At 46.0% G+C, this 27,116-nt stretch overlaps 1 protein-coding gene across 1 annotated transcript in view; it reads left to right on the top strand.

The window, feature by feature from the left end:
• The window catches only part of LOC134608791 (NFX1-type zinc finger-containing protein 1-like), a 161,503-nt gene that overhangs the window by 72,548 nt on the left and 61,839 nt on the right, over window positions 1-27,116 (top strand). Inside the window, exons 3-6 of the mRNA XM_063451893.1 lie at window positions 12,793-12,867; window positions 22,517-22,744; window positions 24,604-24,774; window positions 25,288-26,913. Coding sequence (XP_063307963.1) covers window positions 12,793-12,867; window positions 22,517-22,744; window positions 24,604-24,774; window positions 25,288-26,913 — 2,100 coding nt within the window. The remainder of the gene's footprint in view (window positions 1-12,792; window positions 12,868-22,516; window positions 22,745-24,603; window positions 24,775-25,287; window positions 26,914-27,116) is intronic.

The following is a 27,116-nucleotide window of genomic DNA, read 5'->3' as shown; positions in this document are numbered from 1 at the left end:
GGACGCTCAGCAAGCCCAATACCAGACGGAGACTGGGTGCCTCCAAACATGATGGTCCCAGAAATACCGCCGTTCACTGTACACCTGGCATCACTGTAACAGTGGACGACTGCGAGCCAATTCATTTTTTTGAGCTCTTTATGTCGGACAATATATTTGAGCTCATGGCTCAGCAAACGAATTTGTTTGCCATGCAGTATCTCTCTGCACATCCGGGGTCCCATCATGGTCGCAGGAATATGTCGAGACACACGGATGTCGCAGAGATGACGCAGTTTTGGGCTTTAACCCTAATGATGGGCATAGTTAAAAAGCTCAGTATCTGGTCCTACTGGAGCAAGCAACGCATCCTGGCTACCCCTCTTTTCCCTGAGGTTATGCAGAGGGATCGCTACCTGCAACTGCTGCGATTCCTTCATTTTAATGATAACTCACTGTCCCCCCTAGAAACGACCCACTGTTTGACAGACTCTATAAAATTCGGTCTTTATCCAACTCCTGTCAGACAAATTTTCTGAAAATGATGTCCCCGATAAAGATATTTCAATTGACGAGTCCCTTATGAAATTTAAAGGTCGACTGCTATTTAAGCAATATATTCCATCTAAGCGGTCCCGATATGGTGTTAAATTTGATAAATCATGCAAATCTTGTATTGGTTACACATGGGCGTTTCGCATTTACCAGGGGAAGGATAGCCATCTTGACCCACCAGGATGCCCTAATTCTGTGGCAAGTGGCAAGATTGTTTGGGATCTAATCCTTCCCTTGTTGAATAAGGGATATAGGCTATGGGTTGACAATTATTATACCAGTATAGAATTATTTAAAAATGTATATTGCTTTGAAACCCTAGCCTGTGGCACAGTGAGGAAGAATCGCAGTGGTTTCCCCCAAGCCCTGGTAAGAGGCAGAAGCTCCTCTTCAGCTCTCCGCCAGGATGAGTTGCTTGCCCTTCGCTTCAGAGATAGGAAAGATGTATACATGCTGTCTACGATGCACAACAACAGTACAGTGCCAGTGTCTGTGAGAGGTAGCACTGAGCATCTGGAAAAGCCGAAGTGCATTGTAGACAACAACAAGTTTATGGGGGGAGTTGGCTGACCAATGCATACAGCCCTATCTGGTGAACCGAAAAACTAGGACCTGATACTAGGAAATTGCAATCTACTTGAGTCAGATTGCAATTTTCAATGCCAATGTCCTCTATACAAAAGAGGTCATAGGTAAGCCCTGCCCTTTCCTCGAATTCACGCTAAGCCTTTTGTCCCGTTGTTATTTACCTAGCCCCCCAATCCCACTTTGGAGTCAGGAGATCTCCAAAGACTTTGTGGCAAACACTTCCCTTCCCGAATCCCACCTACCCCTAGTAAAAAAGCTCCCCAAAGAAAGTGCCGTGTTTGCTACAAGAAAGGAGTCCGAAAGGACTCCAGTTATTATTGCCCAACCTGCCCATCTCTACCTGCCCTCTGCATAACAGACTGTTTCAAAGTCTACCATACAGAGCTAACCTTCTGAATCACTCTGTATGGGACTTTGGCAGTTTGCTTGCTTGACTTCCATAGATTTCTGACCTCAGCTTGTCCTGACTACGCTTTGTAAGCTGCCTGTACCGACCCATTGGCTTGTTTTACTGACTACTCTGACTTCCGTATTCCCCTGACCTTGGTCTGTCCCTGTTTACGCTAGCCATTCTAAAGTGGCTACACCAAACAACTCAAAATACTACATTTGTAGTACTTGAAATGTGACTTCCCAATAAAAATCTAATTACAGGGTTAATGCTGCGATTAGCACTGAAAGGGTTACAAAAAATAGTTTTTTTTTTTAACTTCTCAAACTTTTCACACAGTAACTCTCTATGTGAGATCAAAGATCTCTTTGTCTTTGTCTCTCTCTGCCTTCAGATCAAAGTGGGGGTACTGCTCTACTCCTGTGATATAATAAAAACCTGGAAACATGGTACATGTGGGTACTGTTATATAAAATATAAAAGTCTCTATTGCAACAACAAATATCAGGAGTATGACATTTCCAGCGAAAATGCAATTTATCTGATTAAAAAGACAAAAATAAAAGTAGAAATCGCTACATGGGCCCAGCATTTCTGTTAAAATGGCTAGACCAAACATCTCAAATTATGCCATTTGTTATACTCTGGGTTGCCTACTTTTGAAAATGGTATGCCATAACAGTGAAAATGTTATTACCCAGGCTGCCATACTCTCTGAAAAGCCACATAGGCCCAGAAAATCATTTTGACAAACTTACAAGCTGAAAGGGCATCTAATATATTTCGCCCTGTGACTTATCAGAAAAAATCTGAAATAATGGTATGTGGGGGTACGGTTATATTCAGAAGACAGTGTTAAATCAAAATTCCAAGTCTCTATTGCAACAACAAATATCAGGATTATGACATTTCCAGCGAAAATGCAATTTATCTGATTAAAAAGATAAAAATAAAAGTAGAAATCGCTACATGGGCCCAGCATTTCTGTTAAAATGGCTAGACCAAACATCTGAAATTATGCCATTTGTTATACTCTGGGTTGCCTACTTTTGAAAATGGTATGCCATAACGGTGGAAATGTTATTACCCAGGCTGCCATGCCACATAGGCCCAGAAAATCACTTTGACAAACTTAAAAGCTGAAAGGGCATTTAATATTTGTGTCCCCGTAACTTCCCCCAAAAAACAGAAAATCTGGTACATGGGGGTACTGTTACATTCAGGAGACAATGTTAAATAAAAAATAGTAAGGCTTTGTTGCAATAACTCATATCAGGAATATGAAATGTCCTGTGAGAAGTGAGTACATGTGTGTGAAAAAGCACAAATAAAACTATAAATGCTATGTGGGCCCTTCATTTCTGAAAAAGTGGTTAGACCAAACATCTTAAAATGCACCATTTGTTATACTCTGAGTTGCCTACTTTTTAAAATAGTATGCCATAATTGTGGAAATGTTATTACCCAGGCTGCCATGCTGTCTCAAAGGTGAGATAGACCCAGAAAATCACTTTGTCAAATTTCCAACTTTAAAAAGGACATCTAATATTTTTGTCCCCGTGACTTCCGCCCAAAAACAGAAAATCTAGTACATAGGGGTGGGTACTTTTACATTCAGGAGACAATGTTAAATATAAATAGTGAGGCTTTGTTGCAATAACGCATATGAGGAATATGAAATGTCCTGTGTAAAGTGAGTTCATGTGTATGAAAAAGCACAAATAAAGCTATAACCGCTATTTTGGCCCTTAATTTCTGATAAAGTGGTTAGACCAAACATCTTAAAATGCACCATTTGTTATACTCTGGGTTGCCTACTTTTGAAAATGGTATGCCATAATTGTGGAAATGTTATTACCCAGGCTGCCATGCTCTCTCAAATGCGAGATAGGCCCAGAAAATCACTTTGCCAAATTTCAATGTAAAAAAGCATAAATGGATAAGCCGTATATATGACCCTGTAACTTTCCAAAATCTCATAAAACCTATACATGGGGGTACCGTGGCGCTCGTGAGACATCACTGAACAGAACCAGGAGTGTTTCAGGGCAGTAAACTATATACTTTTTTTTTTTTTGTTAATCAAGTTTTTATTGAACAGCAATAAAAAAGCAAAGCAGGTGGGCGCGCAGGCCCTCAATTATTTAGTGTCAGATGAAAAATAAAGATTATTAACATTGAAGTCGACCTGACAATCAATAAAAAATTAGTGTCGCTTTTGATAGTATTTATACAGGTATATTTTAACAGCATATGTCCTTTCATACAGTTCAAGTGCGTTATCGTATCCCACATGAGGGGGTGATGATGTGGTGCGTGAGGGAAGTGTCATCTAGTGTCGTGTTAATATGGTAGGTATGTTGCGTGTGGTGCAGAGAGGGTCTCATGCCCCATAGTGAGTGGTAAGTGTCGTGTGAGTGCCATTTGTATGGTAGCGTCGATGTGTGCGATATCCCATTGATCTCCGTCATACTGGAGTCGTTATTATTGGGATAGCGTATGTGTGTGTAGGGTCGAGTGCCATTGTGTGATGGGTATTTAACAGTCACAGTATAAACTTCGGTGGGCACGCAGGCCCGCAACATTAGGATTTGAACAGGATGCCGTAACACGAAGGAGAAAAGCTATCGTATCATCTAGAGTCAACAATAGTATCATCTCCCACAATAATGTAACGTTTACAATTTACCAAGCGTGATCTCCTATGTATCCCTGGTGTGTTTTCATTCTCCCATCGGTATGAAGGTGTCATAGTGTTTGAGCAGTGTGTAGTTGTCTATTAGCTCTGACGTAACTGTGAGGTATTAAACCCCCGTTTTTAGGGAGAGTAGGTCTTAAGAGCACGGACTCGTGATGGAGCTCAGGCGCGCGGACCCATCCTGTGAGTGATATGTGCCTTAATAAAAGTTGTGAGCTAAGGTTCCGGGGTTTCTCGCGGTGGGTCATTCGCGGTCAGTGTGATGTTTCGGTATACTCGATGTGTCCCCGGAGGCGAGCTATCTCGTTGTGCGCTATGGGGTGAATGTCTAGTGCCAACCCCGGTTTGCTAAATCTAGACCTCTATGGTTAGTTCCAGGAGTGTGCTATCCCCTATTGCGTTGTGTTGTTGCCCTGTATTATTGTCTACAGCTGGTGGCCGAGTGTGCGCGTGTAGCTCCATGTGTTGCGTCCTACGTGGCTCTATGGGTAAGTATCAGTATAGTGGTGGTGTACAGGTATGGTTCGGATCCCGGGACCAAGTCTGGGGGGGGTTGAGGCGTGGTTGAAGCATATGGAGGCGGACCCCTACGGGTCTGAAGTTATGTTACCCGTCTATGGGATACTATTGTGTCCGTACCCCTCCCTGAGGTCGTCCGGGTCAAGTTCCTTCAAGTCAACGATGAGAGCTCGTCATGAGGGTGGTTTGCGGGGTCTCCAGGTTGGTGGGGTGTCCTTCTGTGTTGTCCATGTGTCTAGTGGTGTGAGTCCCGTCCTAGTCAAATGATTGTGAGCAGGTGGAGGGTCGGCAGTCACGTCAGTCAGTACGTCGCGGGGTCTGGTATCCCGGTGTGTTTAGTGTCTATGGGGGCCGCGTCACCCCATCAGCTCCCGGGTCCCAGCGCACCCCCCCCCCCCTTATTGCCCCGCGCGGAAGACAAACCATGGCGTCCACATTTCTGTGTGTTTTGTCATCCTGTCCATCAGGGTTGCCTGGACTGCCTCGGCTGCCCGAATGTCCTCCACCCTGTGGATCCATTCTTCTCGGTCGGGGATGTCCGTCTTCTTCCAGTACAATGGAATGAGTGATTTGGCAGCGTTCAGCAAGTGTCGCAATATAGACTTCTTGTAAGCGGGCAGTGGTTGTGCAGATATATGGAGTAAGGCCAGTTCGGCCGACCACTCCACATCGTCCCCGAGGATCGTCCGGATGTCATATTTGACCTGGTTCCAAAACGGGGCGATGAGCGTGCATTCCCACCAAATGTGGAAGAGCGTGCCCCTCTCCCCCGCACATCTCCAGCACATTGGTGAGGCATCAGGGAAAATCCTCCTGAGCATGGCCGGAGTCCTGTACCACATAGCTAGCAGCTTATAATTCACTTCTTGATAATGTGAGCTGGAGGAGCTTTTGTGCTGCCATATGAGGGCTTTGTCCCATTGTGTTGGCGAGAGTGTTTTGGACATCGCCTCCTCCCAGCGTCGCTGGAACGTGGTATTCTCCACGGTAAGGTCTGTCAGCAGATATTGGTACAGGCTCGAGATGGCCTTTCCCAGTGTCTCATTGCGAGAACAGAGGTCCTCGAACCAGGTAAGATCTCTCCGTAGTTTATCTTTGTGGGGGAGGGAGTCATAGAAGTGTTTGAGCTGCATGTATCGAAAGATTATCATCGGAGATCGCGGTCGTCCGCCCAGCAGCGCGTCCAGTGTGTCTAGGTTGCCGTCATGAGTGACCTTGTATATCGGGATGTATGTCATATTTCCGATAAAGGACCAGGTGTCGGTTGGTAAGCCCCCCCCTATATCTGGGTTATGTGCTATCGGCAGTAGGGGGCATGGGGTCGGGGATATCCGCGGGTCCTCCCTGAGGGTTTCCCAGGTGAGCAGAGTTTGGGATACTGGGTCTTCATCATGTTGTCTACCGTTTCTAGTCGCTCTCCTCCGCCACACCGTAGCCTTCAGCTTTGCGGCGTTCCCCTCCTGGTCCAGGTGTACCCACTGCTTAGGCGAGTCCGCGTTATGCCAGTCCAGAATTCTTTGTAATACTGCGGCCTGGTGGTATTTTCTGAAGTCCGGAAGCGCCAGACCTCCCCTGTGTCTGGGTCTGCAGAGGAGGTCATGGCTTATTCTGGACTTTTCTCCTCGCCACACGTATTTAATAACCATTGTCTTTAGCGTCGAGAAGAACGTTGTTGGTAGTGCGATTGGGATCGTCTGAAAAAGATAGAGAATCCGTGGTAGAACGTTCATTTTCAGCACCGCGACTCGGCCATGCCATGTGATGTGTGGGTATGCCCATTTTGCCAAGTCTAGTGCGATTTTTTGGAGTAAAGGCTCGAAATTACGTTGGTAAATCTCTCCTGGGTCTGTGGGAATCCAGATTCCGAGGTATTTCATTGCTCCCGTGCACCAATGAAACGGGAAGAGCGACTGAAGATCCTCGTATTCCGTTGCGGGCAAGGTGATATTTAAGGTCTCGCATTTCGCTAGGTTAAGCTTGAACCCAGATATTTGGCCAAATTTGTCGAATTCCGCCAGTAGGCTCGGGAGCGTGAGCCTCGGTTGGGAGACAAAGAATAAGAGGTCATCCGCGTACGCGGCCACTTTGTGTTCCGAATGATGCCATGAATAGCCGTGAATGTCAGGGTTATCCCGGATCGCCTGTAGAAGAGGCTCCAAGGAGAGGGCGAAGAGGAGTGGCGAGAGGGGACAACCCTGCCTCGTCCCGTTCGTGATGTTAAAGCTCGTGGTCAAGGCTCCATTTACGCGTATCGCTGCTCTCGGTGAGCTGTATAAGGCAGAGATCCACGCCAGTAACCTCTGCCCCAGCCCCATGTGTCGGAGGGCCTGGATCATGTAGGCCCAGTTTACCCTGTCGAAGGCCTTCTCTGCGTCCGTGGACAGCAGTAGAAGGCGCTTCCGATATTTCCGGGCATGGTGCTGTATAGAGAACAGGCGTAGTGTGCTGTCCCGCGCTTCTCGGCCCGGGATAAATCCCGTCTGGTCTGCGTGGACAAGACTCGGCAGGAGACGCTGTAGTCTGGATGCCAACGTTTTCGTGAAGAGCTTCGTGTCCACATTCAGCAGGGATATCGGCCGGTAACTACCGCATTGTTCTGGGTCCTTCCCAGGTTTCAGTAGGACCGTTATTGTGGCCGATAGAGATTCTGCACCAAAAGTTCCCCCCTCCGCCACCTTGTTCATCGATTGTGTTAGCCAAGGTAGTAGGATAGTGGCGAACTTTTTATAATAGCCCGTAGAAAGCCCATCCGGGCCCGGTGCCTTCCCGGTTTTCGTGTTTTTCAGGGCAGCCGCCAGTTCCTCTGTGGTGATTGGGTCGTCTAGTGTGGAAGCCGCCTCTTGGGTAGCCCGTCTCCCTACGTGCTCCTGCAGATACGTTTGGGCCCTTGTTGACATTTCCCTTCGTTGGATCGGGTTTTCCTCTGAGCGTAAGTTGTATAGTGAGTTATAGTATGCCCTGAATTCCCCAGCTATGTCCTCCGGGTGTTGTGAGACTCTGCCGGACGTCAGGCGAAGTTTCCTCACCTGGGTGCGGACCACGTCGCCTCTCAAGAGGCGAGCGAGGTACTTCCCTCCCTTATTCGCGTGGGTGTAAAAGAAAGATTTCGACGATTGTACTGAGCGGAGGTACCGTTGTGTGAGAAGGGCTCTCAAGTTCCGCCTGGCTTCCATCAGATCTCTATAGATGGCAACCAACTGAGATCGCTTGTGTTGTAGTTCCAGGCGTGCAATGATGTTATAAAGTTCGGTCATAGCTCTTGTGGCCTCTTTCCGTTTGCGGGTAGCAATTCCGATGAGAGAGCCGCGAATGACACTTTTGTGGGCCTCCCACACCGTCACTGGGGACATATCTCCCGATCCATTCTCCTCAAAGTAATGTTCTAGCGCCTGAGAGATCTCATCTCTCACTGAGGGATCTTGTAACAACGTTTCATTAAGGCGCCATGTCCGAATCGCTGGTTTAAAAAGCGGGGATTCTAGCTCCACTTGGACCGATCCGTGGTCTGACCACGTCGCAGGGGCTATGGAAGCCTTTCGTAGTCGGGATAGCCCGTCTTGTTTGATTAGAATATAGTCGATCCTGGAGTAGCGATCGTGTATAGCAGAGTAGTGGGTGTAATCCCTATCGTCCGGGTGCATGGCCCTCCAGCAATCGACTAGTGTGAGCTCCCCCAAGGATTTGCGGATGGATCTGAGCTGCGTTTGCGGGATGCAACAGTGGCCGGTGGAGGAGTCTATGAGTGGTTCCAGGGGGACATTGAGGTCTCCCCCCACTATTAGCGCCCCTTCTGAAAACCCCTGTAGTTTACGTAGCGTGTTTCTAAGGAACATCGCTTGCCTGGAGTTAGGTACGTATATAGACGCCAGAGTGTACACTCTATCGGCTATCACCCCCTTCAGGAAGAGGAATCTTCCTTGGTCGTCTGACAGTCTATCCAATTCTCGAAACCCCAAGTTAGCCGCGATCAGGATAGCCACTCCCGCTCGGCGAGCTAACGGATGGTTATTGCAATAACTTAGAGGGTATTGTGCATTGCGAAGCCTAGGAACAGCTCCTTCTTTAAAATGCGTTTCCTGTAGTAACGCTATTGATGTGCCTTGTCGACGCAGCATCCTCAGGAGGTGGGTGCGTCTTTCTGGGATGTTCAATCCCCTGCAGTTGAGTGTCAATACAGACATGGGAGCGCTGCGGTACGCCATGTTTTCTCCTCTCTAGGGTCGGACTCAACCACTAGGGGGGCCGCTGAGCGACACCCAGCCCCGATGCGGCGGCGCGGCCCAGGTGTGTTGTGAGTCTCTGTGTGTCTAGCGTTTTATCTGTAGGTCACCCGCACTGTTTTGTGTGGGTAAGGGTCCAAACGTCTCGTCTGTTTCTGTCTACAGGTGTACCGGTCAAGCAGTTGGCAGCCGGTGTCCGAACCAAGTACCTGTATGTGTTGTGTGTGAGTGTGTGTGTATTAGTGTATCTGAGGAGTGAAGTAAGTGGGAATGGTAGGTAAAAGTTAAAATGAGGGTGGTCCGTCACTACCCCCCTCCAGGGTTAGTCCCTGCAGGGCTAAAAGGTGGCGGCGCCCCGAAGTCGCCTTCCGATAGGAAGGACACCTGCGCCCCGTTGGGAGTGGCCAGACGCCTCTCGCGATCGCCTGATCAGCGTGAGAGTACGCCCGTGGCTCCGTCGGGGGAGTCGCGCAAGTGGGTGTGTAGAGCAGTGATTGGCGTCTACGCCAGGAGTATTACAATATGTGTGAGTGAGATGTAGTCCGATCCGTCCAGCTCCATCCGAGTCCGAGCCCAAGTGCGACATGATTATGATGTATGGGTCACGCTAATACAAAGTCAACTGTATTGCATCAAAGAAGTTATATCAAAAACAAGCATAACGTTATTAACAGTTTCACCCAACCGGTAACTGGATTACATCTAACGTGTCCTCCCGGGCCATCCCGCCCCGTGTCCCCCCTCTTTGGTTCCCCGGACCTGCACATCAGTTTCCCCCCCCTTGAACCTCCCCTCACCCGCCAACATCCCCCGCGCCCATTATTATGCGGAACCTATGGGTGATCTGGTTAGCTACGTCAGGTGAGTGGGCACCCGCCCATCCCCCCCTCCACCCCACCCCCCCCACAGCCGCATAGGCGCGGGGGAGCTGCCCCAAAGTCCACGAGCCGTGAATCCCCAATGAGGAAGCTCGTGTCCCGCCCCCCCCCCCCCACTCCCCCCCCACCCCCCCGTACAATATTAAACTTTGTGGTATTCAACTCCCAGTCCTAAACATTGTGCGTGATGGTGTACAGCAACATATCTCCCGACTATGAACTATATACTAACAATAATATTTTCAGTGAAAGTACAGTTTTTATGTGAAAAATGCAAAAACAACAAAAAATGAATGCTAACTTTGGCTATGGTTTGTGCCCAAGTGGCTACTACAAAAGACTGGGCATACCCCATTTTGATTACCCTGGGATGTCTACTTTTTCAAATGGTATGCCATGATGGGGTAATTTTAATTTCTGGGCTGCCTTACGGTCTCAAAGGCAACATAGGCCACGCAAAACAATCTCTTCAAATTTCATTGTAGAAAAAAAATAATGGACAAGCCGTATATTTGAACCTGTAACTTTCCAAAACCCATTAAAACCTATACATGGGGGGTACCGTGGCGCTCGTGAGACATCACTGAACAGAACTAGGAGTGTTTCAGGGCAGTAAACTATATACTAACAATAATATTATCAGTGAAAGTATAGTTTTTATGTGAAAAATGCAACAACAACAAAAACCCGCTAACTTTGGCTAGGGTTTGTGCCCAAGTGGCTACTACAAAAGACTGGGCATACCCCATTTTGAATACCCTGGGATGTCTACTTTTTCAAATGGTATGCCATGATGGGGGTTATTTTAATTTCTTGGCTGCCATACGGTCTCAAAGGCAGCCTGGACACGGCAAACTAATCTGACAAATTTCAATGTGAAAAAGCATAAATGAATAAGCTGTGTATATGAAAAATAAAAATAGGAGAGGAACAGCGCTACAGTACTGATCACAGGGGAGAATAGAGCTGCACACCTGAGGGGAAGGGTAACCCTCAAACCCTTCAAAGAATGGAGAGAACAAGATACAACAAATACAGGGTGCGCTAAGTAGGACAATGAGAGATAATAAACAAAAATAATCTAAAGAGTCTCATAAAGTACAGCGAAGACCTGGAGTGTATATTCTTCAGTTCTTGCTTTGAATCCTCAGTGGTAAATATGAAATACAAAAGCAAAAGTAGAGACCAATAGTGCAAAACCGTTTTAGGAAAGCTGGATCACGAACAACATAGAAGTAGAGAAGTGCCAACTCACAATTTAAAGAGCTATGCCCAGCTCTAGGTAAAACAGCATACAGTGGTATTTAATACTCCCCACATGTAGGATATAACTGGACACTTGGAGGTGTATCCTCAAAACTTCTTACAGCATTCCAGATAAGCGTCAGCATATAAAATACATAAAAGGGGGAAAAACCCAATGGTGCAATAACGTAGGTTAACTGCAACTACAGACAACACTGAGGTCCTAAGAGTGCCAACTTACAATTGGGAGAGCTATAACCAGCTCTGAGTAAAACAGCATACAGTGGTATTTAAACTCCCCACATGTAGGATATCCTTCTAGCGATGCTTGCAGTGCCGGTCTTATGAAAATAAAATCACAAGAGAGGGCCCATAGTGTTTACCGTATAAAAAATAGCAGTAAAAGGTAAAATGAAACATACTTACAGTGTTCAGAGCAGCCACACTGCTCTATGAACCAGGCGTAGGTGGAATAATCCCCACCAGGGATTTCTTTTGTAGTACTGGATCTTTAAAATGATAAAAAATCAGCCAGGATAAAACAGCAACAAATAAAAGTAAGTGTGCAAAATACTTTTATTGGATTCTTATAAAAACACAACGCATTTAGCCAAAACAGGATTTATCAAGCTGTATATATGACCCTGTAACTTTCCAAAAGCCCATAAAACCTATACATGGGGGGTACCGTGGCGCTCGTGAGACATCACTGAATAGGAATAGGAGTATTTCAGGGCAGTAAACTATATACTAACAATAATATTATCAGTGAAAGTACAGTTTTATGTGAAAAATGCAACAACAACAAAAAATGAATGCTAACTTTGGCTAGGGTTTGTGCCCAAGTTGCTACTACAAAAGACTGGGCATACCCCATTTTGAATACCCTGGGATGTCTACTTTTTCAAATGGTATGCCATGATGGGGGTAATTTTAATTTCTGGGCTGCCTTACGGTCTCAAAGGCAACCTAGGCCACGCAAACCAATCTGTCAAATTTCTATGTAGAAAAAAAAATAATGGACAAGCCATATATTTGACCCTGTAACTTTCCAAAACTCCATAAAACCTATACATGGGGGGTACTGTAACAAAATGTCTTAATTTTTTGTAAGTTTTTTTAGATTTTTTTCATATAAAATGGAGTTCCATATATGAATGCTTGATATGAAATGAAAGAATGAAATCTCTGTTACCCCTGAACAAAATTATATATAATAAGTGTGGGTGCACTTATTATGAAATAGGTAAATTATTGTTGAACAGACATATAGTAACATTTTGTGGTTTGTTTACATTTTTGGGGGGATCACAACTTGTACATTTGGCTCTGTCCTTAACCCCTTATGTGATATGTTTGGTTCTAGTCTGTTACTTTCAGGCAAATGTTACTGAAAGTCAATCATAACATTAATTTACTCTGAATGTAATATATTGCGTTAAAGCTTTGAGATTAATATTTAAAAAAATGTTTAAATGAAGGTCCAGTCAAACCTCATTCATAACTCTTTGTTCTATGTTTCAATGTGTAACACCATATGATACCCCCTTTTGTTTGCTCTGTTTCCTGCAGTCACTGTTGATGTTTTTTGATGTCTTGATGTTGATGTTTTTCTTTGTATTTGATATATGATCACTTGAACTACTTATAGTTGTAATTTGATATATGAGCATATATATTATGATGACTAAACATGCATGTTTTACTCTTTTTATTCAGGTAGCCAGAGCGGCAGGACTCATTCCAGGAGCCATGCTAATGCTTCAAGTGGCCAATTTACCTTTGCTACACAAGGTAGGGTTTGACAGGGACAAGAACAATGAATAATTCATTGGTCACATTTTTTTGACCTCTATATACATAATGTGAGACATAGCAGTAATCTTACATATAACATATAAAAAGATTACTAAAACCAACTTTTTTTAAATATATTTTTGTTTGAAAACAAAGAGAACGGTAGCCCAAACATGGCCCAGATCAAATAATCCACAGTAAATTTAACATTGCCTTTCAAAAAAAAGGGTAGTGATTTCTACATCTTAGAGATTCTGTTGTGCCAGTCCGTAGCTGGCATGATGGATTACCTTGTATTGGCATGGAATGAAACTCCATGACGTATCCTGTCTAGAAAACTCAAGAGCAATTTCTGTCCAATCATGAAAAGGAATAGGATATTTTTGCTTTTGCCTTTGGACTAGTTAAATCTAAGAGCTCATCTTGAAAAAATTCAAGCCCTTCTCAATGACCTTACTCGGATTTCGACCGGTTCTGGGCATGATAATGAGCACTTTAGAGTAAAATTTCAGAACTGCGTAATTTTATCCTGCAGAAAGATTCCAGGGCATTCAGTACTGCAGTCAATGGCAGATCTTCCTCGTTTATTGCACCAACAAATATTATATAAAAAATTTAAAGGACAAAAATGGCTTTTATTGGATGGGACAATATGTTTGTTTGTTACTTCCAGACAGTGAGGGAGTATTGTAATGGAAATGCCTAAATCATTTAAAACAACAGTATAACATCTTACTTTCCCTAAATTGACTTCTATGTATGTCTTTCAATCTATAATGAACCTTTAATATTTCTGTAAATAACACAATCCAAACTCCCATACATGACATCAGCCGCAGGGACCAAATTATTTAACCCGCAGGAAATAGTAAATGAATTTTATTAAAGACACGGAGGCTCATATTATGCATAACTCTTTCTTTATTTCCTCAGCAGCAAAGATAGAGGAATATAAATATTGTCAAAAAATGAAAGAAAAACTGTATAGGCATAACGGGTAGCCAATCACATGGTAGAGGAAGTGGCTATATAAGTCCTGTGTCTCCCACAATCCCCCTCTTTCTTTGCTGCTTCCTCAGACAGATAAGTGTTTTTGCTTCTCTCTGACTCAAATTTGATGATCGTTTATTTGTATGACATTTCATTGTATACGATTTATGGTTGTACAGTTTTACCTGTTACCACTAGCATTCCCCCTGGGACCCCTTAGTGCTTTTCCCCCTACCCGGGGATTTCTATAGCCTGCCTTTTCTCTCCTCCTCGTGCTCCCGCACGACTCCCGGCTCTGTGCATTTGCCGCGACCGCTCTGTTGTCGGCCGCGGCTGCGCACGCATCCCTCCCCGCTCGCGGGCGGGCTCGGCGGATCGGGTGCACGAGCCCCTTCCCCCGCCGGGTGCCCGGTCGCGTGCGCCTTCCCTCACGTGCGGCGGCCATCTTGGGCGGACCTCGATCCTTCCCCTGTGCTGCCGTGCGGTCACCTTTGCTTTGCCGGGTCCCCTGGGAACGCTAGACGGTCTGTGTGTTTCGCTTTCTGTGGGTTACTCAACCCTTTGCTCTCTTCATCCACCTTAGTGTCATTTAGCAGTTTATTTTCCTTAATTGCCCACTGCAGCTTTACATCATGCAGGATAGGGAGGATGGGCCTGCGGGTCCCCCTGGGGACTTCCACTCAGACAGTGCTGAGGGTGCTATGGCCTCCCAGGAGTTTCAGGCCATGCTGGAAGCCACTATGGCCTCCTCCATTCAGAAGGCTATTGCCTCGGCCATGGGAGCTGTTACTACTTCTTTTTCACAATCAATGCACTCCCTGGTTTTGCCTGCTCTGGCCTCCCCCGCCCCTACGGGCGTGGGGTCCCCCTCCCCTGCTCAGACTGTGCCTGGAGCCCGTATGGCAAAGGCCAAGTCCAAACACGTCGGCTCCCACTCCTCGATGCAGGTTCTACCTGCCATGACTGACACGCCTGAGGCGGTCACAGATGGCGCGCACCCCACGCGCAAAAGAGCCCCTGGCCGGGCTAAAAAGGCTAGATTATGGAAACGGGCTAGAGCCCTTGATGATGGGTCGGATACCGACCGGAGTGTGGAGGAGGAATCCGACTATATGGAGTATGACTCCTTTGGTGATGATGATGTATCTGGCGAGGATTTGCCCCTTACGGGCGTTAACCCATCAGAGTCCTCCGCCAAGGCCCGGGGTCCAGTTTTAGGCCCCTCCGGGGATGACAACACTATTCTTGATCCTCAGGGTAACCCCCTGTTCGACCCAGACGACCTACGTCACCCCCGGTCCGCTGAATGGGTCCCCCCGGATCATATTGCCCAGTATGTGGCCAAACGTATCCGCACACCCCTTTCCAAAGAAGGCCGCAATAAGCTGCGGGCCGAATGCCCTCGCCCTTCTCTCCCGGGCGCTGCGGGTAAAACACCAGATATTGACCCACAGATTGCCCAGTTCCTGGGTAAGTCGGGCTGGAAGCCCAAAAAGGGTCTTGACAATTCCCTGAAGGGATGCCAGGACAAGATCCTGGACACACTGGGGCCCCTCTCGAAGCTCTATGAGCTTCTGGATACTGCTAAAACTGGGGATTCAATTTTGGATGTAGACGTGGCCATTGTTTGGGTCCAACGGGCCATATGCTTGCTGGGGAACGCCAATACGGCAATATCTGCGGAAAGACGTAAGGCGATATTATTAAAAATCGACCCTAAACTGGCCACTATGACTGTGGCGGAGCCTGACCCGACAGAAGAGGGTTTACTGTTTGGTACCTCCTTCGTTAAAGACATGGGGTCGTATGTCAAGACCTTCACGGCGATTGACAAGGCGCAGGCGAGCATGAAACGTGTGTTCGCGCCTAAGGTTTTTGGAGGGGCCGGGCGTAGCAGGAACCGTCCACCCGGCCGGGGTTTCCGAGGCGCATTCCGCGCTACCAGAGGTTCCTTTTTTCCCTCCCGGGGATTTCAAGACCAGAGAACCCCTCCCTTCTTCCCAGCCAGAGGTCGAGCTTGGGGCTCCAGATACCCCCGCAGCGGTGCCACCAGCAGACGTCCTTACGGTGAGTACCCTTTCTTTCCCTCCCGTTCAGGTAGCAGGGAGGCTGGCCTTATTTTACCGAGAGTGGGCGAAACTCACCTCGGATGCTTGGGTTCTGCAGTGTGTAAAGGGGTATCGCCTAGATTTTGTTTCAGTGCCTGTCCAGTTTTATTCCCCCAGAGAACTGTCCCTTCCACGGGAACAAGACGAGATGATCTCCGCGGAGGTCGGAGAGATGCTCTCCAAGGGCGCTATAGAGGAACTGCCGTTCGCCGCCAAGGGCTTTACGAGCAATCTGTTCCTAGTGCCCAAGAAAGGAGGCGGAGTTCGCCCTGTAATAAATCTTCGTCCCCTCAACGCCTTCCTGCGTTACCAGCACTTCCAGATGGAAGGTATACACTGCCTCAGGGACCTTCTGCGCCAGTCGGACTGGCTTGCCAAACTAGACCTGAAGGACGCTTACTTCACGGTCCCCATTGCTCTAGAATTCAGAGATTATCTCCATTTCACATGGCACGGGCGGCGTTGGCGTTTCACCTGCCTGCCTTTCGGTCTCTCTTCGGCCCCCTGGTGCTTCACCAAGCTTCTGAAGCCCGTGGTGGCGTTCCTCCGTACCCGAGGGGTTCGCCTCATTGTTTACCTGGACGACATTCTGATTTTGTCCCAATCGAAGGAGGATCTCCTTCTACACCTGGAATGGACTACCGCCCTGCTACAGAAGTTGGGTTTTCTGATCAACTGGGACAAATCGGTCCTGGATCCCGCCCAGTCCATAGAGTTCCTGGGGTTCAGAGTGGACTCCGTCCAACAGTTCCTGTTTCTACCAAGTTCCAAGGTGAAAGCCATTCAGAAGGAGATTCGAAGAGCTCTGCGTATCGCAGACTTGTCCATCAGACAGCTGGCGAGAGTAATTGGCCTTCTCGCGGCCTCTATTCAGGCGATCTTCCCGGGCCCACTACACTACCGGGCCCTCCAGCGACTCAAGGGGTCACACCTTCGGTCAGGTCACTCCTACGAGTCTCGGATACGCTTGGACGCAGAGTCCAGAGACGAGCTGGTGTGGTGGTTAGCACACATGGAGGCGTGGAATGGGAGAGCCATCTTCGGCTCCATCCCGGACGTGGTGATCGAATCAGATGCCAGCTTGCACGGCTGGGGTGCTCGTTGTGGCGACGTTTCCACAGGAGGCAGATGGTCCGACGTGGAGAAATCGTTGCACATCAACTGCCTGGAACTCCTGGCTGGGGCTTTCGCGATCCGCAGCCTTACCCCAGGACGGGCGAATTGCTGTGTTCTCCTCAAGATGGACAACGTATCAGCGGTCCGCTACATAAACCACCTGGGGGGTACGAAGTCCAAGATGTTGGCAATTCTGGCGAAAGATTTCTGGCAATACTGCCTCTTCAACAACGTTTCGGTAACAGCGGAACACATCCCGGGACTAGACAATTCGGGAGCGGATTGGAATTCCAGACACTTAAGAGACTCTGGAGATTGGCGGCTGCACACTTCGGTGTTCCAGAGCCTGGACATGTTGTGGGGAAAGTTCCAGATGGATCTGTTCGCATCTCGACTGAACACTCAGCTGCCGAAGTTCTTCAGCTGGAGGCCGGATCCGGCAGCGGTGGCGACCGATGCCTTCCTTCAAGAATGGCCACGGGGTCTGCTATACGCATTCCCTCCATTCAACATGATAGCGCGCACGATCTCGAAACTGGTTCGCCACGACTGTCGTGTAGCGCTAATCACCCCGCTTTGGAGATCTCGACCATGGTTTCCCCGCTTGATGGAGTTGTCGATCGATTATCCTTGGTTGATTCCAATCTTCCAGGACCTCCTTCTAGACCCGGATGGGAACCCACACGAGCTAGTATTACAACACCAGTTACCCCTGATAGCGTGGTTCCTTTCAGGGGACCTTGGATTGTCCCAGACGTTCCGCAGACAACTCTCCTACTCCTCGATAACGCTTGGGCCCCAGGCACACGAACTGCCTATCGAACTTCATGGAGATCGTGGTCTGGTTGGTGCTTGGAACGGGCAGTGGATCCCGTATCTGCCCCTTTGCCTTTGATCCTAGAATTCCTCACGTCCCTGTTTGACTCAGGCAAGGCGTACCGCACGATTAACCTCTCCCGCTCGGCTATCTCGGCCGGACACAGGGGTTTGGATGGTTCCCCTGTCGGCAGGCATCCTTTTGTATGTCGTCTTCTCAAGGGTATCCGCCTTGCTCATCCTCCTCGGCCTCGCTTCTCTGCCTTTTGGGACGTTAACATGATGTTGCAGTTCCTCTCCTCATGGTACCCTAATCAGGAGCTGACTTTGAAACGTCTGTCATCCAAGTTGGTGATATTACTCTGTTTGATCTCTTGCAAGAGGGTCTCTGACGTCAGGGCCATGGATTGGGACGCCATTGCATTCACCCCAGAAGGTGTTACTTTTGATATATCCAGGAGGACTAAATCTGCATCCAAGTCTTTTTCGTATCCCAGGTTTCCTGGCTGTCCGGCGCTCTGTCCGGTGGATTGCCTCAGAGTTTATCTGGATGTCACGAGTTCCCTTCGCTCTGCCGATCTACACGATTTGTTCATATCTTTCAAGTCGCCTCATCGACCGGTTTCTACACCTACCCTGGCACGTTGGATACGTGAACTATTATCCTCTGCGGGTATAGACACTTCTGTGTTTACGCCCCATTCTGTACGGGGAGCGATGGCTTCTAAAGCCTCCTCAGTCGGATGTCGTCTGGAGGATATCATGCGGGCGGCAGATTGGTCCAGAGAATCAACTTTTAGAGATTTCTATTTCAGACCTATTGAACACATCGCATCTCGAATAGTTGCACAGCTTTGAACTTGCATAATATGAGCCTCCGTGTCTTTAATAAAATTCCCAGATTTTACTAGTAACATGACGTAAAGTCATGATTTTATTAAAGACACGGAGGCGAGTATTATTCCCTCCCGCCCTCCCGGTGTGGAATGGGGATACGAGATGCTTGAGACTCTACGGGTTTTTCCTGTTCAATAGGTATGTATTGATTATATATGTTTATTTATATGATTGGATGGTTTGGTACGTCTTATTATGTTCACTAATTATTTATCTTTTGTATTTCAGAATCCAGTTTATTGTTTGTGACTCCTTCTGATGCTGTTTGGTAAGTCTACAGTTTTGAGTCTGGAAATTACCATATTTCTCTGTCTTTTTTAGCTTGATGTTGTCGCATTGTTCCTGTTTCCTGTGCTGATCAAGTAGGACATCGTTTCTTCTTACCTGGTCTTCGGTTTTCGCAAGAAAGAGGGGGATTGTGGGAGACACAGGACTTATATAGCCACTTCCTCTACCATGTGATTGGCTACCCGTTATGCCTATACAGTTTTTCTTTCATTTTTTGACAATATTTATATTCCTCTATCTTTGCTGCTGAGGAAATAAAGAAAGAGTTATGCATAATACTCGCCTCCGTGTCTTTAATAAAATCATGACTTTACGTCATGTTACTAGTAAAATCTGGGAATTAGCATCCTTTTACGATAGGTTATATAATCTTCAGCAGGACAAAAGTGTACACCAACCAACTGAGTTGGACGTAGAAACCTTCCTACAGGAAGCGGGTTACCACGTCTGAATGATCGTCAATGCTCCCTGTTGACGGCTAGGTTTACGGAGGAGGAAGTGCGTAACGCAATACGCAAACTCCCCAAACATAAAGCACCGGGCCCAGATGCGTTTTCCAACTACTTTTATACCACATTTGAGGCACAATTAACACCGCATTTGACAGAACTCTTTAACTTCTTTGCGGAAACGGGATCCATGCCGGAGGAGATGTTGCTAGCCCACATTGTTACGCTACCTAAACCAGGCAAGCCGCCCACTGAATGCGCGAATCTGCGGCCCATCTCGCTACTAAATGCAGATACAAAACTATATGCCAACCTTTAGCTATGTGATTACAACCTATTTTGCTGGACTTAGTCTCACCAGAACAGGCAGGATTCGTTCCAACCAGGCAACCGGGGGACAATACCCGCCATTTTTTAAACCTACTTTCATGGGCCCACACTACTCACCAAAGGGGCGTATTGTTAGCCTTAGATGCAGAAAAGGCGTTTGATCACATAAACTGGACATACATGAAAGCTGTGCTGGCAAATATGGGTATCCCACCAACATTCTTAACCAGCATTATGGTCTTATACTCCAAACCCGCAGCCAAAATATTCAACACTGGGTTTTTGTCACGACCCTTCCGGATAACGAATGGTACAAGGCAGGGGTGCACATTGTCTCCATTAATATTTATCCTATGCATGGAACCCCTAATAAGACGCATTAAATTAGAAACCGAGATAGCAGGCCAAAATACCCCGATAGGGGCACAAAAGATAGCCCTCTTTGCGGACGATGTTCTGTTATTTCTAACACAACCGGAAACTACCATTCCAAAACTACAAGACTTGCTGGAAAAATATGGGAGGGTATCATATTATAAAAATAATGCCAAAAAAACACAGGCACTAGCGATAGGGCTCACCTCCTCCACACTTGCCCAAATAAAACTGCAATACCCCTTCGATTGGAGGAAAACCTCCCTCTCCTACCTGGGCATTAAACTACCAGTAACTCACTCGGCGGTAATTAGGGAAAATCACGTCCCGCTCATGCGCAAATTAGAACAACAAACTAAGGAATGGGAAGGAAAAGAGATATCCTGGTTGGGACGGATCCATACCGTCAAAATGATGACGCTGCCACATATATTATATCTTTTTTCGCACTGTGCCCATCTCCATCCCCAACTCTATTCTAAAGCAATTTCAGGCCCTAATTAACGCACACATTTGGAAAAGGAAACCCCCAAGGATAGAGCAGAGACGTCCTTTTACAAAAGGTGGGCTGGGCATACCCAATATTAAATTGTATTACAGAGCCTCGCTAATGGCCCAGGGAATCACAGTCCTTGAACGACCATCTCCTCCGGTATGGCTCGCGCTGGAAAATGCATGTATAACTACCGGTTCACTCCCACTAGCTCTATGGGCAGGACTGAAACCCCATAAACCCGGTTTTGTACTACCTACTACCGAAACACTGCTCCGAACGTGGAAGCAGACTACCCCGTTATTTCTACAAAGTACCGACATGCTCCTTGCAGCACCACTTCAGGCATTAACTACCCGAACAACCAACCTGCAGCTTGAACCCTGGCTACATCAGGGGATTCATACTGTGCGCTCTATACAGACCACTACGGGTATCAAACCATTCCCGGTTCTAGCTAGGGAATACCAACTACCACCAAAGGAACTGTTCCCATACTTGAGAATTAGGAATATTGTACAGGAACGCAAGCTCAGATTACCAGATTCCAATCTACTACCACCATTTCTTCATAAATGCATGGGGAATCTACCAAAAGTAAAAGCTCTGTCCATGTGCTATAACACACTCTCTCTCCGAGACATAGCATCCAAATCCTCGTATATGGCGAAATGGGAAGCGGACATAGGGAAACAATTCCCAGTCGCCTCGTGGTATCTGGCTCAAAAAAAAACAAAACCGGCATCCCAAAGTCTTTCCCAGTGGGAAGCATTTTGCAAATTAACCATGCGATGGTATCTAGTCCCGTCCAGGCTAGCTCATATTTATCCGGGGACGGATAACTTATGCTGGAGATGCCACGAGCAGATAGGGACCCTCTACCATATATTTTGGTTGTGCCCCAAGATTGTTGTGATGTGGCAGTCCTTAGCGCAGCACATGATCAACAAGTTGGGGATCACGGTCCCACTGAGACCAGAATGCTTTTTGCTACATATCTTCCCGTATCCCCTACCCGTAGACGGGATTTACCTATTGATTCATTGCCTCATGGCAACCAAAACAGCTATAGCCCACAAGTGGAAAGCCGAACCAGCGCCTACAATGATTGAAATTCTAGACAGAATAGACTTGGCGCACGCTTACGAAACTATGGCAAGCCGACTTAACGGCAACCAGCATAAACACAGGACAAGATGGCACAGATGGGTGGAATATAAAAAGGAGGATTAATACCACATTGACTAAGACAAAATTAACTAGAAAAAAAAAAAAAGAGGAATAAGAATAATTAAAATGGAAATCATATAAAAAATAAACCTCAACTTAACTTTTCTACGCTACTATAGAAGCCCTCCACTTATTGGCCCACGATATACGGATTGCTGCCCCCCTTCCCCATTTCCCCAACATTTTACTACGCCTCACTGTCACAGAGATGCCGCAAATAATTAGTAATAAGGTACACAACTCAGAGGATCCCACATTTCGAGCCCGGACAGACAGGTGACCACAAGCACATGATACGGGTTGATTAATGTACCATGGATTGACTTTTGTATAACCGGTTGTTGGGACCTATGTGATATGTGATGCATGATGTATTATGTACCATTGTCCCCCATTCCCTGTTCCCTTTTTCTTTTCTGCATCCCATTCCGTTATGCACATTTTGTGTGAACAAAAATAAAATACATTGGAAAATATTTCTGTAAATACATTGTTTTAGATTGTGTCTCTTGTAAAGAAACCCATTCATAAGTCCCCTGTGCTTTATTTTATAGATCATTTAAATGATTTGATGGGTGGTTTTGGAGGAATGTATACAAGATTTCAATCTCAAAGCAATGTGCCGAGGTTTCATAACAATAGAGTGAGATCACACTCTGTGAACCGGGTAGAAGGATCAATATATTCTCTACAACAAACATCTGCAGGAAGCCAGCAAGGCAACACCAATCCTGGCAACCATTCAAGACGTCATAGTGGGCAGTCTACTCCAACTGGAAAAGGTGAGGAACACCAGTTAGCATGTATCAGGAAGTTGTTAAATAAATTAGGGTTAGAAGAGAGATGTAAAGTAGGAATGCAGAAGCCATATAGCATATTTTAGCGTCTGAAAATGGTTGAAGATGCTGGGGAACTCTGACATGTAACCCCTTCGTTTACATGAAGTTGTCTTGAAGCCTGTAGTACTCCTTAACCACCCTTTGCCAGAGGCAGCTCTTTAATTAAGTGAGTTAGGCAGACATCTAAGGCCTTGCACTCTCTGGGGCCTCTTGACCGCATAACATCCCTCAGTACAGAATGATCCATTGGGTCCTCAGTCTTTGACCAGACACTGGGATGGTGCCAGTGCCTCTAGTCTGCAGCTACACCAAGTGCAGAGTTGCAGGCCTTGAAGAAGGTGTCAACAAGCTCGGTCCAATCAGAGTGTTGCTTCAAGTGCCAGAGCTTGAGAGACAACTACCACGTGGTATGATCTGTCTGCACCCAGAGAAGCTACAGATCGGATAGCTTGCCCACTGGACCACCAGGGAGGGGGACCACTGCACCACCAGATACTAGATTAGTGCATAAAGTGTTCCCCATGGTCACTGAATGATCACATGGTCACTGAATGATTGGTCACTGAAATGCAGCCTCCCAACAAACTTTCACCCCCCACACACAGTCATCCACCACACATTGTCACCCTCCTTTATCATGCCACATCCACCATTTCACATTAACCCCCTTAGTTCTGTCTCACTCACCTCCTCTCGCAATGTCACACTCAACCTCCATCTCTGTCACACTCATGTTCTATCACACTGTCACTCTCAACTCCCAAACCTGTCACACTCATCCTCTATCACTCTGTCACACTTATCCCCTTCACCCCACCACACATACCCTATCAATTCTGTTACATTCATCCCCCTCAACCATGCTACACACTCCTTGTCACATAAACCCCCCTAATTCTGTAACACCTACCTCCCCTCTCCCTGCCACACTCCCTCATCCAATATGCCACACTCACTCCACCAACCATGCCACACTCATTCTATCACAGTGAGGCCTCTAATCTTGTCACATTCACCCCCCAATGTTGTCACACTCACCCTCACTCTGCCACACTCACCCTGTCACATTAGCCACCGTTAATCTTGTCACACTCACCCTCCTTGCCCTGTCACAATTCTACCTCCAACCATGCCACATTCACCCCAACCCTGTAACATTCACTCTCCCAACCATGCCACACTCACCTTGTCACATTAACTGCCCTTAATCCAGTCACATTCACCTCCCCTTGCCCTGTCACACACTCCCCCTTCCAACCATGTCACACTCACCCCAACCCTTCCCAACTCACACTCCCTCACTCTGTCACACTAACACCCCCAACCCTGTCTCATTGACCCCTCTCACCCTGTTACACTAACCCCTCCAACGGCTACGACTTTACTTACCCTGTCACAGTCACCCCCTAAAGACAGGCATCATACACACACAGTCAGGAAATATAGCTTCTCCATAAACACAATGCACAAAGGCAGCTTTCCCACACACATACGGTCCCAGAGACAAACATGCACATGCTTATAGAGACATACATCCACACACAGTATACTCACTGTCAGACACACACTCACAGGCACCAACACAGGTAGACAATGTCAGACACACATTGTGACTGCTTGACTGCATTTGTCAATGTGTGTGTATGCATGCACATGTATCACATATTATGGATATGATTATTTTGTCACTTTTTGAAATTCAGATAGTAAATTGCTCACTATTTGCTTGCTACATATGACTACATATGTTGACTCATTTGTTATTGGTTAACTAAAGAGAATGGTTTACATTTGCTCTACAGGTAAAGGACAATCAGACCACAGAGAGAGGCCTCATCAAAATGATGTCTCAGGTTTTAGAAGACTTGAGAGTCCATTTCCTCAAACAAACAGGGCACCACACCAGCAATTTAATAGCTCTGGGAGTCGACAACGTCACAAAAGTCCAGCGAGAGGTGTCTATCCTGAGTATGGTAGGATTTTTTTTTAATGTTCCTAATTTAACAGAAATCAAAGTGAATTTCATATTTAAGGCAAAAGTTTTTTCCACAGTTTGGCTGTTTTTGTCTTAAAGGAACATCAAGTGGTTCTCATGCTTGCAGAGTGAATATAGGACATTCTGACATTGAAATGCTGGCAATAATGCCAACTTGTCAGCATCACTAGAAAGGTTTGCTCAGCATGGGGAATTGTTCCCATGCAAGGTCAATCAGAAAAGGAGTGAAAGGATAGACCAGAGAGTGAGTAGTACAATAGTGTAACACCCACAGATCTCTAGGAATGGCGGACCTGGAATTAGGGGAAGAATGATAAGCATTTTAGGAAGTACATATGTTTACACAACAGTATATATTTTTTATATAGTTTGGTAGCAGAGTGTTGTGAAGACAAAACATAGCTTAGATTTCTATGTATTTATTGTAAACAAAGTATGTATACTAGATTTTAGCTTGTTTTCTTAAATCTATTTATTTATTTTTTCCTAGAAACACGTCAGTTTAGTGTTTTTCAACCAGAATACCTCTCTCTTGGAAATAGAACACAAAGTATGCAGAATTTATCTCACTCCACAAATGATTTAAACAGAGAAGCAAAGAACAGCAGTACTGATTTTAAGGAAAAACGTCCTCACAACAAGCAAAAAGTAGATCCTATACATAAGAAAATAGATCAACGTACAATCACAAAGTTGTCTACCTTGGAACCGGCAGAGATGATAATGCAGCTTGCTGCCCCACGAAGTGGTCTTAAAGAATTTCTGAATGAAACCAACTATGATTTCCAGGTGGTGCAAAGTTTTTTGAAGGTGCTAAATGAAGCAATAGGATGTACTGCTAGTCGTCAAAACCTTATACATATCCTGCATCAAGTTCAGAATTCTGCTTTCTTACATCAAGCTATCCCTTACCATTTTCTAAATTATTCGACAAATCACACACAAGAAAGTAGACCATTTTCACCCATTGAGCATACTCTTGTTTTACTCACAGAGTTAGCAAGTGTCTTTCCATCTAGTTCTTTTATGGAAGTGACCGTAGCAAAAACCATAGTGCAAAATGCCATTGACGACTTAAAAAAGTGTGGAAAGACATGTCCTCAAGACATACAGGTAAAAATGGACAGTCTAAATAACTTACTCAAACATTTAGAGGAGAAAAAGAGTCAAGGCACTTTGAGATCTGATAACTCTATTTACTTTGTGGGAAGCAGGAACTTAATAGATGATGATTTTAGGAGTACATCTATCTATCCTACACATGAAGATATCTATTTGGCTCATAACCCAATTTTGCGTCCAAATTTAATCCATGGATCATATCCTGATACCAAAACATATCTAGATACCCATTTTCGCCTTCTAAGAGAAGACTTCATCCGTCCACTAAGAGATGGCATTTCTAAACTCCTGACCTTGAAAGAAAAGGAGATAGTCAGAACTAAATTTGATAACATACGAATCTACTTTGGCACACAGATCACAGCTCCAGTTTTTACTAAGAATGGGATCATTCACACCGTCAAATTTAATACAAGTAATCTGCAACAAGTTCGTTGGGAGAGTTCAAAACGACTGCTCTATGGATCTCTTGTTTGTCTTTCCAAAGACAACTTTAAAAACATGCTCTTTGCCACAGTGGCTGACAGAAGTGTTTCTGATCTTAAGAATGGACTGATAAGTTTGATGTTTACGGAAGAAAGTCGACAAAAGCTGGCACAGCATGTTGTTGCAGATACATATCTTATGGTTGAAGCCACAGCTTACTTTGAAGCATATCGTCATGTTTTGGAGGGCCTGAAAGAAATGGTGGAGAGTGACGTTCCATTCAAGAATAACATAATTCATTGTAACACAGGAATGTCGCCTCCTATATATTTATCACAAAACTCTTCTGGTTACAGCCTGGAAATGCTCGTTAAAAAGCACACTTCTACACAGGTGCCTTTGCCAAACCACAACCCTTATTTCCATCAATACAAGCCTCCTTTTCATGTCCTTGATCATAATACTTGGCCAACAAAAGAACAGCTAGATTTGGATGATTCCCAGTTTCGAGCACTTCAGATGACTCTGACAAGTGAACTTAGCATTATACAAGGCCCACCAGGCACAGGTAATAGTTATTTGCTTTTACATTCGTTTAATCAATTACATTATTTTCCCTAATCCCAACACCAAGGTTAAATGATCACTCTAAATACTATAACAACTTCATCTAAGTGAATATTTATGGTGTCTAGAGGTCCTGGGTGCCATCTTGCCTCATAGGCATAAGCCGTTTTTAAATGTTTTAGGTCCCAAGTTGCCCAGAAAGCA

Source organism: Pelobates fuscus, chromosome 4 (assembly GCF_036172605.1).
Source record: "Pelobates fuscus isolate aPelFus1 chromosome 4, aPelFus1.pri, whole genome shotgun sequence".
In the NCBI taxonomy this organism is placed as follows: domain Eukaryota; kingdom Metazoa; phylum Chordata; class Amphibia; order Anura; family Pelobatidae; genus Pelobates; species Pelobates fuscus.
The sequence above is the reverse complement of the archived record's forward strand: the minus strand, read 5'-3'. Positions and strand labels throughout refer to the sequence as shown.